Source organism: Heteronotia binoei, chromosome 3, assembly GCF_032191835.1.
Source record: "Heteronotia binoei isolate CCM8104 ecotype False Entrance Well chromosome 3, APGP_CSIRO_Hbin_v1, whole genome shotgun sequence".
Classification (NCBI taxonomy): Eukaryota; Metazoa; Chordata; class Lepidosauria; order Squamata; family Gekkonidae; genus Heteronotia; species Heteronotia binoei.
The window spans coordinates 166,064,460-166,079,974 of record NC_083225.1 but is presented as its reverse complement, the minus strand read 5'-3'; the positions used below and the strand labels follow the sequence as shown (position 1 = coordinate 166,079,974).

At 41.0% G+C, this 15,515-nt stretch overlaps 1 protein-coding gene across 2 annotated transcripts in view; it reads right to left on the bottom strand.

Moving 5' to 3' along the window:
- ARHGAP20 (Rho GTPase activating protein 20) overlaps positions 1-15,515 on the bottom strand; it is a 123,858-nt gene that overhangs the window by 82,178 nt on the left and 26,165 nt on the right. For both annotated transcript variants that reach the window (XM_060234836.1, XM_060234837.1), the window contains one exon: positions 10,380-10,465. In XM_060234836.1, coding sequence (XP_060090819.1) covers positions 10,380-10,465 — 86 coding nt within the window. The remainder of the gene's footprint in view (positions 1-10,379; positions 10,466-15,515) is intronic.

Below are 15,515 nucleotides of genomic sequence, written 5' to 3'. Positions count from 1 at the left end.
ATCAGAGGCCTGCTCTCAACATTCATCACTGTCTGTTCTTCCCCACTTGAAAAATGGGTTCAGTCTTCCCAGCCCTGACTAAAAACTTTTTTTATTATTATGATCTTCATTTGACCTAAGAAAGGAGTAGGGAAATGTCAAACCTGGAAGGCCCAGTTTTAGTTTTCATCTGGCTTTTTGCAACACTTCCCCCCCCACACACACACACTGTTTATCTGGCCTCAATCCTCAACTCTGGACCTCAGATCAGTCACATCTGGGTTTTCTAAGGAAGAATGTCAGGTCCTGGCTCAGGCCCAGTACCAAGCACTTTAGGACTCTTGCTATCACAGCCGATGTGGCAACAAGCATACAGTTGTTTTATTCTATTGTCCAAAGGATTTAGGATATGTTAGGAGATAATCTGATCTTAACTACTATAGACTTCACAGTAACACACAAGTTCACTGAAGAGTATTGCCATGATTTCTATTAATCACTGCTCTAGAAACTTCTTAAAGAGCACAGCTGCTCTTGGGTCGAGGATGATGGTGAAAAAAAGTAAAATTGTTCAAGATTTTCTATTCCTTGGCTCCATCGTCAACCAAAAGGGAGAGTGCACCAAGAAATCAGGAGACTGAGACTGGGAAGGACAGCCATGAAGGAGCTAGAAGAGATTCTTATCTGTAAGGATGTGTCCCTAGCAAGCAAGATCAAGTAATCCCTGCCACTCCATTACTAGGTATGGGTGTGAAAGTTGGACAATGAAGAAAGCTGACAGGAAAAAAGCTTATTCATTTGAAAAGTGCTGTTGGAAATGATACTGTGAACCACCAAAAAGTTAAATGTGGGTTCTAGATCAAATCAAGACTAAATTCTCCCTAGAAGCTAAAATGACTAAACTGGGCTATTGTACTTTGGTCATATTATGAGAAAACAAAAGACAATAAAGTTAGTAAAAGCTGCAGGCAACATGAAAAGAGGAAGACCCATTGTGAGGTGGATTGACTCAATCAAGGAAGCCAACGCCCTAAGTTTGCAAGACATGAGCAAGGCTGTAAGTAATGTGTTGGAGGAATACAATTCATAGATCGCCATAAGTTGGCAGTTACTTGAAGGCACTTAAAACACAGCTCTGCTGAATCAGAACAATGGTCCATCTGCTCCAACATCCTATATCTATAATGATCAACCAGATGCCTCTAGGAAGCCCAGAAACTGGGCAAAATCCTTCAATTGCCATTGTTCTCTCGCAACTGGTGTCTGGAATTACATCAGTTCTAATCTATTTAGCCACCATGCCTAATAACTATGATTTTTTCTATAATTAATAATGGGAGTTTCTCATGCTTTAACCCAGATTCAGAAAACTTTTAAATATCCCATGTGCAACTATAAACTAACCACCAAAGCTGTTCTTCTAAAAGTTACCCTCCCCCCCCAAAAAAATATACAGATTTGGATGACACATTGTCTATTTGAGGTTCCAGGAATGGAGTACATAAAGTCTCCTAGCAATTCACATTTAATTTAGTTCTGTTTCCAGTCACATAGTTTAAATGAGCCACATGTCTTCAGGAACACCCTGTGCAGGTCTTTAGGGTACATATTGTATCTCCACAGTAAAACCAAACCGTTTGCATTAATAGATAATACACATAATATTTGCTATCTGGGAATACTTCGTATCTGGCACAAGATTGTAAAATAACATGTCAAAAATCATTTACTGTGATTTAGACAAGAGTGTAGTTTCCATGAAATGCAGAACTTTAATATTATTCAACATGGACAGAAAAAAATCAGGGAAATGCCTTAAAGCCACATCTTCAATTCACTGTCTGCAAATCTAAATTTAGCATTATAAATAAGGGAATTCTAGTAAATTTATTTATAAAGTCTGCGAAAAAATTCCTGAAGTATGCCAATATCCTGTTTTGAACAAAAAGGCACCACCTCTAGGCTGCTGTGTGTGTGTGTGTACGTGTGTGTATACACACACACACACATACATACATACACACATACATACAGAGAGACAGAGAGGCAGAGAGAGAGCGCTTGTGATAGATACAAGTTTCATTACTAGTACTTTCATTAAAAATGTAAAATCAGCAAGTTAAACATAAAAAGCTAGAGAACATAGAAAGTGCACCATCTCTCCCAAAAGGACAGAAAGCGTTTTTTTTTTATAACTGGTGTTTGTTGATTTCATTCATTTATACCCTGCCTTTCTCTCCTTAATGGGAACCCATAAAAGCCTACAGCATTCTCCTTTCCTCCATTTTATCCTCACAACAACCCTATGAAATAGATTATTCTAAGAGTGTGTAACTGGCTCAAGGTCACCCAGCAAGCCACCGTAGCATGAATAGGCATTTGAACCTGGGTCTCTCAGATAATAACCTGACACTCTAACCACTACACCACACTGGTCCTTCTGGTGTTCTTCAAGTGGTCATCAGTGCTTTCACCCAATTCTGTATTATACCCACATAGTCATTGCTGATTTTACCCTTTGTTAGCTACAGTCAGCTTCATCATATGCATTAATTTTTACATTTAGTAGCAAGAATATACATACAGAAAACTACAAATGGAAGAACACAGATAGGGGAAGTTATTACAAAGGCCAGCGGGCCTGGTATACCAAGACACTGGTGTGTTAACGTTGTACAAATCAGATGAAAAACAGATCTAAACAAAACATGCAGCAGAGTAAGTATGGACCACTCCTAGCTGTTGACGAATCAGCTAAGCAGGATGGATATCTGAGCTAACCACCACCACTCCTTACTGAGTCCAAGTCAGTCCACCAACTTCTCACTGAAGTCACCCTCTGAAATTATTCTGTGAACTACTGTAACCTTTGAATCTATTGCTGAATGCCCAGGGAGTCTGAAAGGTTCTCTCATCATCTCCTGATAGGTGTCCATTTGTTTTCTCATATACAGATGGTACAGTATGGTTAGCAAAAACAGCAGGAGGGCTATGGATACACATGGCAGCATGTATCACATTACAGGATGTACAGGGTGAATGAGTCATTGATGGCACAGCTTAAGTTGCTATGTTTCATGATAGTGTTACTTGTCTTTATATTGGGTGGTAGTAGCTGCTTCAGGATAGGGTGTGTGTCCAGTACTACAATCAGAAGTCCCTGCACCATTTTTAGTGAAAGGTGAGGAAAGGCTTCTATAGATCAACTGAGGGGACCAATTGATCTGCTGCATGTTAAAATTTGGGGGAACTGGGCTCTTTTAAAATAAAACCTTCCCCTCAGTGTTTCCTCAGCTGTAAGATACAGTTGGGATAGTGATTGTAAAGGCTTTAGGTTCACTGCTGTGAGGTCAGTTTTGCGGTAAGGACACAGAGATCACTGATGCAGGAGTTGTATAAAACTAACAGAGTTTTATTTATGTACAGATTATTTTTAAAGGACCATTCAGCAGCACAGTTGCTCCTCTTCTGGTGACTGGCAAAGAAGTTAGCCAATCCTAAAACAGCAGAAGCCTGGCTGAGGCACTTAAATATTTGCTAGTTATGGTTTCAGGTTGTGATTTGAATTCCCTTTAACATTTGCACCTCCAAACAGACTTTCATCGTCTAGCCCCCAGACTGGATTCTTTTAGGCACACACAGGATTCTACCCACACCCGTCTGTCCTTTCCCAAGAGTCAGACTACATGGTACCACGTCTGCTTACAACTGGGTACTTTGTCTTCTTCCAGAGGTGGAGTTAAAGTACCATGCCATGCTATCAGGCACAGCTGCCCTAACTGTCTGCTCTCTTGCTGTGGCAGACCCAAACAATGAGTGCTGCTGTGCTTCACTCCACCAATTCATCCCCACCAATCCATTGGATGTTCTCAGGTCCAAAACAGCTGGTTGGTTGTTTTACCTTTCATGGGAAGGGGAGAGACTTGTTTTGGCTACTGGTCCTGCATGTGAGGAGCATATGATTAATTAACTTCTTCGCCAGTCACCAGAAGAGGAAGAGGACAGTTACACTGAAGGAGCAACTCCAAGAGAATGAACTATGGACCTTGTCTCTTTTAGATATTACGAGTCATTGATCTGTATAACTGAGTTCCAAGACAACGATGTCTTCAGCGCATGCTTTACTCTGAGGGAGGATATCAGTGGACAGCAGAAGGCATGGTACAAAATGACCATCACCAGTCTGTTTTATGGAGGTGATGAAAGCAACACAGACAAACCTTCCCCAAGTGGAAGCAGCCTAGATATTGCCATATTATATTTAACAAATCACTAGAATTTTTACTCTGGATTAGAATACAAGGCATTGCACTGCTTTGAAAACTATCTGTTCAAAGTATTAATGGAAATGGAAATGAATGACATGCCAACAGAATTTCGACCTCCACTCAAAAGGTCTATACTAAAATAGCTCAAACCACCAAGGCTCTGTTAGTTGGCTTTCATCCTAGTTCTCACCTCCCTACAATAGCTAGCATTCCAACAAAGACTAATTACTTGCAAAAAATAAAAAGGGGAAGGTTCTGTGATGCCACTGATGATGCCACCGATGACAAAGGGCCCTACCTTGAAAATCTTATTTAAGGCATGCGTGGAAGAAAATAAACTGACTCCATAACTATGAAAATACAGAGGGAGGGCAGATGTATCAAACAGCAATGCCCAAACTCATTCCAGTGCTTGTGGATCAACTGCCAAGAAAATCAGGAATACATCAAGTGTGCAGAAAGCCCTAAGATACCTGGAAATATTCCTTTTCTTCCTTCAATTTATTTTCTCCTTTTCCATCCACTGGTGCAAGAGGCTTAGTGTGCTTCCAGATGATCATGTTGGCACAAGTCCTTTCTATTAAAGTGGATTCATGTGAGTAGGTTTGTGTGACACACACTTTGCAAATGGCAATCTCAAGCTGCATCTGCCCACTCTTGTTCAGCAAAAGATTTGACCTCTTATTTTAAGACTACGAATATCTGATGAAGGAGCCTTGGGGATGTCTGGAGGGGTGTATTTGGCTAAGAAGACGGTGAACAGCTGTAACCTGCCTCTTTACTGCTAGGATTTCATTGTGTAGAGAGATCTAAGTGCTTACTTTTAACGGATTACTTGAGATTTTTCTAAACCCACATGATTATCTTAATACAACAATATACAGCTATAATGACAGGGCAAAAGCAGGTTCTCTGAATTCCCAGCTCTTGTTTTAAAAATCATTCTAGTCTCTTCTCTTGCAGAGATACGCCTTTTCCCTTATATCTCCACAAAGGAAGCAGATATTTACTTTTTAAAAAAAGAAAGTTTGGTATTCAGAAAACCTGCTTGACCTATCACTGTATTGCTATTTTGGCACCTCTAAAAATATCAAAAATAAAAACACTTGTCTTCAGGGTAGCAGGGGAGAGGGAGTGGTTTGATGATGACACTGAAAAGTGCGCTGGAGGTGTGTGGGTGTGGGCAGGACAAAGGAAACTCTGCCAGAAACATTCCACCAAGGAAAAGGCAACTCAAATTCACTCCCAGAAAAAGATGGGGGTAAAAATGTTTTCAAAATAAACCGAAACAAACCAGGGATAAAAAAACACACACAAAAACTAAAGGCACAAAAATGCATGCAGAAATCAGGGGATAAACCAAAGCAATATGGGGCCAAAACTGACAAAAGAAGGGGGAAAAAGCAGAAAAGCCCTTATTTACCAGTGGATGCCAGCAATCATGTTGTGGTAACAATGATAGCAGAACAAAATTACCAACATTCTTTCACCAATTTAACTTGCCATTCAGATGGAAAATGGATGTGGAAAAGACTGAATTGCTAAGGGAGGTTGTGTGGTTGCTATCACTGATGCACTGAAAGTCCTCAGAGTTACTTCATTCATAGTCTTGAGCCAGCAAGGCTTTTTATGCATTTTAGTCTGGTTTTAATAAGATACACATTTCAACATTTTTGAAATTATCAACCTCAAGCCTTGGGGACACAATAGGCTTGATGCATCAATCACCCATCTGGAAAATGCCTTTCACTTAAAAAAAATGCACATGGTATATATTGGTGGGATGTGCTTTTGTCAGCTTTTTCTTAAACACAGTTCCAAGTCTGAGCTCGTTTCTGTGATGTCAGCATCTGAACCACTGGTGTATTACAGAAATGCCATCATATTATTTAATAAGGTAAATATGGCCCTATTAAAAAGGAAGCTAGGGCAATGTAGTGGTTAGAACAGGGGAGTCGAATTAATTTGTTATGAGGGCTAGATCTGACATAAATATTTGAGACTTTGTTAAGCCAGACCATGTGTTTCATAAAATGTAATGTCTGGTAGCAGAGATACAAACTTTAAAAAGGACACGGACAAACACAATTTAAAAATTTTTTAAACAAAACTTGAAGCATGCTTAAAAGATTAGCATTCCTGCAATATTTTATTCATTCAACAGTCTCTGATACTTGAAACCTCTTGCTCTGAATTATGGCATCAAAATCTGTAGACAATGTCTGTATGGTAGCAATCTCGAGTATGTTGTTCAGGTGTGTGCCTGTAAGTTGTAAGCCTACTTTTGATTTATTGACATTCATTACAGAAATCTCATGGTCAATACTTTGAGTCTAAGACCCAGGGGAAACATGAAATGGCTGGGTACTGCGAGTTTTAATACATAAGCTGCTTCATGTGCTGATCAGGCAATGGAGAAAATAGAGGCTTTGCTCTGTAGCTCCTGTGTGATTGAGCAAGCCTGGCAAAGCAAGCTGTGATGCAGAAGGAAGCAAGAGAGAGAGAAGGAAGCAGATGACAGTGAGCTGCTTATGGGCCTGATAAGAGCTCTCTGAGAGCCTGACATGGCCCTTGGGCTGCATATCTGACACCCCTGAGTTAGAACATCAGACTTGGTCTAGACCAATGTGAGTTCAAATCCCTACTCAATAGGTATGATCGCAACATACCTGGTCTCACAGGATTATTGTGACCTGTGGCACCTTTAAGACCAACATGAAAGCTTATACCCAGATTTAAACTGTGTTGGTCTTAAAGGTGCCACTGAACTCAAACTTTGTTGTTCCAGACCATCACAGCTAACCACCTGAATCTAGGATTACTGTGAGAATGAAATACTAACATGATGTCTGAATACAGCCTTGCTTTTTCTATCATTTGGAAGCAGTAATAAAAATAATTCAACTTTCATTCTGCTCACTCTGTTGGAGGTGAGGAAAGATCCTAGATTATCAGTGAAGTTGAAATCCACATCAAATTCAATATAATGTATAGGAATAATTTTAAAAACAGCAAAAAATTAACCATCAAATGTACATCTCACGTGCCTCTGAGGCTTGAATCCCACCCACAACATGACATGGACAAGTTCAATTGAAGGAAATGGGAACTGCAGGCAGGATTGCAGCCCAAATTTCCAAAATGCATTAAGACATACAATCCAGGACTGCTAGACTGACCTCTTCCAGAAGTTAAAACTGGCTTCCTTCAGCAGTTAAATCCTGGCAGCCATCTTCCAACTGACAGTGGAAGGACACATGAGAACAGACAATAAAATGGTACAAAACTATAAACTTCCTGGGTTTTCTAAATATTTCCAGACTAAACTCACTCATTAAGTTTAATAAGTACTGAGATGAATCAGCTGCGGAAGGGGAGACTGTTCATATAAATCCCCTGCAGATGTAGGCTAAAGCAGGAAGAGTTTTATGATCGACAGGTCAACAACTAAAAAGACTGAGTATCAGCAATAAGATTTCATGTCAGAATGCACCAATAATTGATTTAAGTTTAGGTCAGTACCTTTTTGCAGGGGAAAAAATGCTAAGTACCAAGGCAGGTTTGAGGCAACAGAGGTGAAAATTTTTACAGATCAGAAGTGATGTCAGTCATCGTATTTTTGCTGCTTATAACGGCAGTTCACAAGAGTTAAGCATTTACAGAGTATACAGAATGGAAACTGCTTGTTTGATTATTGATGAAGAGGAATGGCATTCTATTAAGCATATAAAGACACACTGAAACTGTAGCATTAAATTTAAAGGAGCCGATATTATGTGCCTGTGTCATTTTTGACAACAATCTCACAACAGCTGTAAAGAGCTATATAAACTACAGAATGGGTTGGCAGAAATAGTTTCAGAAGATTACTGGGCAGCGAGAAGATGGAAAGCACTGGGGGAAAAAATATCAGTTCACTTGAGGATAGGAGGATGCATCACAGCCTTTGATGATGACAGTGCAGGTAGAAAATGCTGCACAAACATTAGCCAGCTAATCTTTTTATCTGCTAATCTCTTTAGAGCAGAGCAAAGTCTTAGAGAAGGGAGCTCTATGTCTACCAATCAGTTTCTAGCTGAGGAGCCCTAGAGTTCACCAGAAGCTTATGGGGCTCCTCAAGGCAAAGTAAATAATGGTGCTTTCCTAAAAAACACCTTTCCCCTCAGCCACTGTTCCTGCTCTGTAATGTTCAGCCACAGTGGAGTATTGTGTGTCCTAGCTGCATAATGTGGTGGGGGGTTTTTGTCAATCAGAGGTCAATGAGGAAAAGTTCCCTAAACTTCATGAAGTCTGGAAATTACTGCTGTAACAGATACAGATGTCTTAGAGAAGTATAAAGAGGAACCACTCGGGTTCCAGTCCAGCAATCATTTACTTAAGCAATAGCTCTAGAAATAACGGAAGATGTAGTGGATAATTAAAATGGAAAGAAGCTTCATCTCCATGCCCCTATTATGAAGAAAGAATACACTTTTCCTTGTCACTACATTCTAAATAAAAAAGGCAATCCATATTAGTGGCAGTGATGGGGAGGGGGGGAATAAGTGTAAGAATGCTGCAAAAATGGGCATCATATATCAATACAGACAATGGGTTCTTTTGCAAAAATTGTATTTATTTTCAATTTAAGTTACATGAACTTTTAGAGTACAATAAAAGTTTTATTGAGATCAAATGCTTGTGCCAGCAATACCAGAGTGCCATAATAATCTAAATTAAACACAAAACCATCTCTACAGGCGCTACTTAGATACCTTCATGCTAACCAACCCTAGGGACTTTAATAAATGGTTGTAAAAAGCTCTGTAATATACTTTGCTATGTCGCTGTTGTTTTTAAATCTTCACTTGTGTTCCCAAAACAGCAACTTCAGAAGATGGAAAAGTGTTAGTACTCTACTCAGTCATCACACAGGTTTCCAAACTGTTTCAACAGGCCTTCTTATAAAAACTTCAAACTACTAAATCTCATCGAAGGGGAAAAAATCCAGGCAATCCACGAAAAATTATGGGTATGTAGGTTCTGCAACTGGCATCTGCATTTCCCACTTGGTTTTGCTCTCATTCATTAGAAAGTCTGGGACCGCAGTTTTAGAAAAGAGACAACTAAGAGGGGACATGATATAGGTTTATAAAAATGCATAGGAGGGAGAGAGTTGTAAAAGAAAAAAAATTCTTCTCCCAAAATGCTAGAACTTGAGGGTATCCAATGAAATTGATGTGCAGTAGGTTCAGGACAGACAAAAGGAAATAGTACTCTACACAGAGAGATTAAAATGTGGAATTTACTGCCAGAGAATGTAGTGACGGCCACAGGAGTAAACAGCTTTAAAAGTGTATTAGATAGAATCATGAAGGCTAAGTCTATCAATGCAGTCCAGCAATCATTTACTTAAGCAATAGCTCTAGAAATAACAGAATACTAGGAACTTAGAGCCCTTTAAATGCCCTTTAACTGTGGCTATCCATTGTTCCTGTAAAATCCCAAATATTTTTGGGATTTTTCAGGTCAGCCACTTTCAGGTAGCAAAAGCAATAGCCCACACAGTAACTGGCTGAAGAAATACCCAAGAAAAACCAATAAGGTATTTAATGGTATTTTTTCGGCTCAACTTATACTAAGCACACAACCCTAAAACTTACAGAAGTTTCATTCTTTTTGCATCAAGCAATGCCTGCTATGCAAAGTAGGTGGAACTTTCACAGACTGAACCAGTTCTCTTTGCTACAGAGCTTGTCACTTCCAAAAGACATACAGGCAAAGCCACACACAGTTGACAACACACTCCTGAAAATAACTGGTTGCTTCTGTAAATCCCCATGTGAGGAATTACTGAATCACACCGGTACAGGTTTTTTCTTAAACAAATCAATCATCAAACATTATTATACAAGGTTTTTAAATGTGAAGAACCTAATTTATGAAGATATAGTCATTACTCTGCTCCACGCATTTATCTACTTTTCAGAGCTCCAGTACCTCCTGAAAAGGCCATTGTGGGGGTGGATTGCACCTCTTCCCGCAGATACCGTTTGAGCCTTGTGTGGTTAAGTTGCTTGTCAAAAACACATTGCAATCTGGGATGGGAAACCTGTGAGAAAGTACAGCCAGAAAAAACACATTCCACCTCACCTGGCATTCGGTCTGGTCTTGTTCAGTGCTTTGCTGATCACAAGGGATGGGGCAGACTGACGTCTTTGGGCCAAGCTCTTCATTTTCTGATGAGAAACAGAAACAAAATGAAATGTTAAAAAAAACCCACCCTTTGCTATTATAGCTGGATGGAAGAAATGCATGTAAAGGGGAAAACAAAATTGTTTTCATTAGAAGGATTCTAACAGCATGCAAGCAGAAAGTGCTTTTCCAGTTCCAAGGAGTGAAGCCTGAAAGACGTTATGTACCAGGAAAGGAGAGAACTCCAGGTGAGAGAATTTAGGCCTTTGCATGACATGTGCCAGTATGCTGTTACCACAAGTAGCTTGTGCATCTGTTTTTGTTAACCAATCCATTTTTGTAACAAAACACCTCCTCTTCTTATCTTAGTGACCCTTCTCAACATGAATTTTGATCACGTTATCACCTGCTTTTTAAGAAACACTGGATTGGATTCTACCAGCTTTTCCATGGGCACGAAAGAAGAAGGGCTTTTCCTTTTGACTCCTGAAAAGGCACTGCAAGTATCAGTTTCATCACTGTAACTGGATGGTAATTTCAAGAACCTATCCATATTGCACAGCTCAGCATCCATTTTCATATGAATCCGAGGAGATCAGGGCTATCTCTCAAGATGCTCCTGGTATCCAGATAGAAAATCTGAACAGTGCTCCTCTTCTAACCTGCCCTGCCTGATATATGGCACTTAATCTGAAATAATGTGGTGGTATCCAGCGCCACAACCAACAAGGTATTTGTGAGTGTAGATTCCAACTAACAGGTAAGGAATTTGAAACAGTTGGTTGTTGAGTTTGCTAAGATACAGATATCCTTCCATGCCAATACCTTGAACTCACTGCCAGAATTGTAATGGCAAACATCAGCACAGGTTCATTTGGAGCTCTCTGTCTATTTTTAGGAAAGGTATCCTTTCTCACACAATCATTCCCACAAGAAAGAAGTGGGAATCTGCACTCACTTAAATACTTACCTCCTAAAAATATCAATCAAAGCTGAGGTTCAGAGACATGAGACTCACCATGTACCTTTTCCCAGGATTTTACTCTGAACGGAGGAGAGAGTCTGGCACCTGCCCTACATATGCCAGGGTTGCCAGGTTTGGTGTAGTGGTTAAGTGTGCAGGCTCTTATCTGGGAGAACCGGGTTTGATTCCGCACTCCTCCAGTTGCAGCTGCTGGAATGGCCTTGGGTTAGCCATAGCTCTTGCAGAGTTGTCCTTGAAAGGGCAGCTTCTGTGAGAGGTCTCTCAGCCCCACAGGGTGTCTCACAGGGTGTCTGATGTGGGGGAAGAAGATAAGGGAGATTGTAAGCTGCTCTGAGACTCTGATTCAGAGAGAAGGGCAGGGTATAAATCTATGGTCTTCTTCTTTACCCTGGCCACTGGAAGGAGTAGGGTTGCCAGATCCAGGTTAGGAAACTCCTGGACATTTGGGGATAGAGCCTAGGAGAACAGGGACCTTGGTGGGGTACAATGCTATAGAGTCCACTCTCCAAAGTATCCATTCTCCAGGTGAACTGGTCTCTGTCGTCTGGAGATAAGCTGTAATTCTGGGGGATCCTGAGGTCCCACCTGAAGGCTGGCATCCTGTGCTTTTAACAGCTCTGCAAAGGTAACGATTTCAAGCCTACAAGTTTCACTTTCTATTGCGGTTTAAGCATCAACAAAACAGTGACATGAACCCACAGTTAGCATTTGTTAAAAATGTACTCAAACTACATCTTATGCACCAGTTTGAAATGATCCAGAACCAAGCCCTCCAAATGGCTTTGACTTGAATGCACAAAAATAAATATCTCTGCACCATCCACCTTACACATCCATAACAAGATAGCTGCAAAGCAACCATTACAAGTTTCTATTTTTGCCTCTAATACATTAAAGATCACTATGCAACAAGCTGATTTTATTTTAATTCAAATCACAAGAGAACTTATTTTTCGTGAGCAGGTTGATGATGATAATTATAGTCTCTCAACCCATATTCCTTTCCCATAAAGGGAGGTTCTGACTGCTGCTCGAGCCAATAGTTCAGGCGTTAATACAATCAGCATGCGCTCGGCACTTGGCAGGGAGTTCTATCACAAAGAATGTAACGTCCTGCTAAGGACTTGCCTGCTATGGAGACAAAGCAGGCAAGAGCTATTAGCCCCTATCCTTAGTAACCATTTACATTGGCAGCAAAATGCTTGCGCCTGAATGACTTTTTTCCAAACACCACACTGAAATGAAGGAGACAATGAAAAAACAATGGAACAGGGAAGGGGGTCTGGAATTCTTAATTAAAATAATCTCAGGTTCCGTGACCCAAATACCCAAACCCAACAACAGAAGTATACTTTTATTGTTTATTCAGAAGGAAAATTGGCAGGGAGGGAGCGGACTCTGAAGGAAGTGCCCACAGCAGTGCTAACAGGCTGGTTTTTATAGGGGGACTTGCAAGTGAATTGCAATTAGCATGCATTTGCAGTTATATCAGCAGAAAACATTCGTGGCATAAGAAGGGGGAAACGGAGCAACGTGGTCACCAGAGCTGCTTCTACACACATATTTAGCTCTTCCTCCCCTCCCAAATTGCTGTTGTCAGTGTACTGCCCAACACCACTCTCTTTCTAGGTTTCGATGCCCCACTGCATTTTTGACCCAACACTTTGGGAAAGTTCATACTCAAAATAGGCTTTGTTACCATGTGGATGAATGAGTTTTCAGAAGGGCTTTTTTTGTAGAAAAAGTCCAGCAGGAAATCATTTGCATTTTAGTCCACACCCCCTGATGCCAAGCCAGCCAGAACTGTGTTCCTGTGCATTCCTGCTCAAGAAAAGCCCTGGTTTTCAGTACCATTTTCCCTGATTCCACAGCACCCCTTTTACTAGTTGCCAAGTTAACACACTCCAGCAATATAGGTATTACCTGTTTTGGGGAAAAGCTAGCAAAAAACCCTTACCAGTAATGAAGAAACAGTGGAAGTAAAAAAGGGAGAACCACAAAATATGGGGGGGGGGGGGAAACCCAATATGTGTGTGCTCCATTGTTGCTATGAATGCATCATCATTCTGGGAACGAGTGCACAATGGGGTATCACCCCCATGCAAAAGCAACTCTGGAGACAATCTTTATAATAAGCAACAAGTACCTCCTGGGGAAGGTGTCATGGTATAGCCCAGGGGTGGCCAAATTGTGGCTTGGGAGACACATGTGACTCTTTCACATATTATGTGGCTCTCAAAGCCCTGTCAGCCAGCTTGGAGAAGACATTTGTCTCTTTAAATCACATCTCCAAGACCAGCCAACCAGCTGCTTGGAGAATGCATTTAAAGTTAAAGTTGCGTTCTTTCCACCTCTCCCTCCCCATCTATTTGCCTTCCTTCCTTGTGGCTCACAAACATCTGACATTTACTCTATGTGGCTCTTACCATAAAGGACTTTTATTGTAGAAAAAGCCCAGCAGGAACTCATTTGCATATTAGGCCACACCCCTGACACCAAGCCAGCTGGAATTGCACTCGTGTGTTCCTGCTCTAAAAAAAGCCCTGCTCTTACGTTATGCAAGTTTAGCCACCCTTGGAATAACCCAATCTCATCAGATCTCAGAAACTAACCAGGGTCAATATTTGGAAGGGAGACCACCAAAGAAAACGCTGCTAAAGAAGGTCACCTCTACTTCTCATTTGCCTTGAAAGCCCCCTGCTGTGGTCACCATAAATCAGCTGCAACTTGACAGCAATGAACACACACATACAGCCATTCACTAGATGGTGTATATATATGCTTCCTTATCACACTGCATCACTTGAGGGATCTTTTTCCCTGTCCTAGACTCCTGCTGACAATATTTCCCAAGTCCTTACTGTTTCCGCTGGTTTTGACAGAACAGGATTTGCAGATATATTTTGTGTGTTTCAGCTGGGATGTTTATTCAGCTGCCACCAGAGTCTCAGGAGTTTGAGTCCTGCATTAAAGGCATTACATGTTCTATAGCCACCAAGCATCTTAGGCAGAGCATTAATAAGGTAAGGAGAAGTTCAGCTCAAGCTTATCACACCAATCAGAAATAGCAGGAATCGGAGGCCAAACAGATGGGTTCCTATGTGCTCTGAACATGCAACCATCCTGTGATGAAGTTTCAAGTAGCCACATTCACCCAAAGAAAAATCCAAACACAGACATAATGCCCCATTATCAAGACCCACTAACCTGACACAAAACACAATGCAAAATTCAGGACTGGAGGAGATGTTCATAAAACAGAACTTCAGGACCTCATAGGTTTGGCAGGAAAAAAAAACTTACCGTATATTAAAAGGCATTCAGCAGATAAAAAAAGCAGTGCTTGAACTGTGGGAAAGCTATCAGAAGATCATTTTTTCTTGGCTTCAAAATTATATATGACTCGGGAAAACCTTTGTCCAAGATCCCAAACTACAGAACAATAGGATTGGATATCTGTTGATGTGACTGAACGTAGACACCATCTGCTTCCTTTGGACACAGACCTGTCTTTTTTTGTTGTTTGTATTGCTTCATAAAGTACCCCAAATATCAATACTTACATGTAAATAACATCAAAGGGAAGTAAAGGAATCAAATCAGCAGGCACAGAGCCATACTCCTTAGCCTTCTCCCCATGGTTGCCAATTGCCATGTGGGGGCAGGGGATCCCCCGGTTTGGAAGCCCTCTCCCCGCTTCAGGGTCATCGGAAAGCGGGGGGAGGGGAGGGAAATGTCTGCTGGGAACTCTGTTATTCCCTATGGAGATTTATTCCCATAGAAAATCATGGAGAATTGATCTGCGGTTATCTGGGGGGGCTGTTTTTTGGGGTAGAGGCACCAAATTTTCAGTATAGCATCTAGTGCCGCTCCCCAAAATACCCCCCACATTGCAAAAAGATTGGACCAGGGGTCCAATTCTAAGAGCTCCAAAAGGTGCCCCTATCCTTCATTATTTCCTATGGAAGGAAGGAATTGAAAAGGTGTGCCGTCCCTTTAAATGTGATGGCCAGAACTCCCTTTGGAGTTCAATTATGCTTGTCACAGCCTTGATCTTGGTTCCACCCCTAATGTCTCCTGGCTCCACCCCCAAAGTCCCCAGATATTTC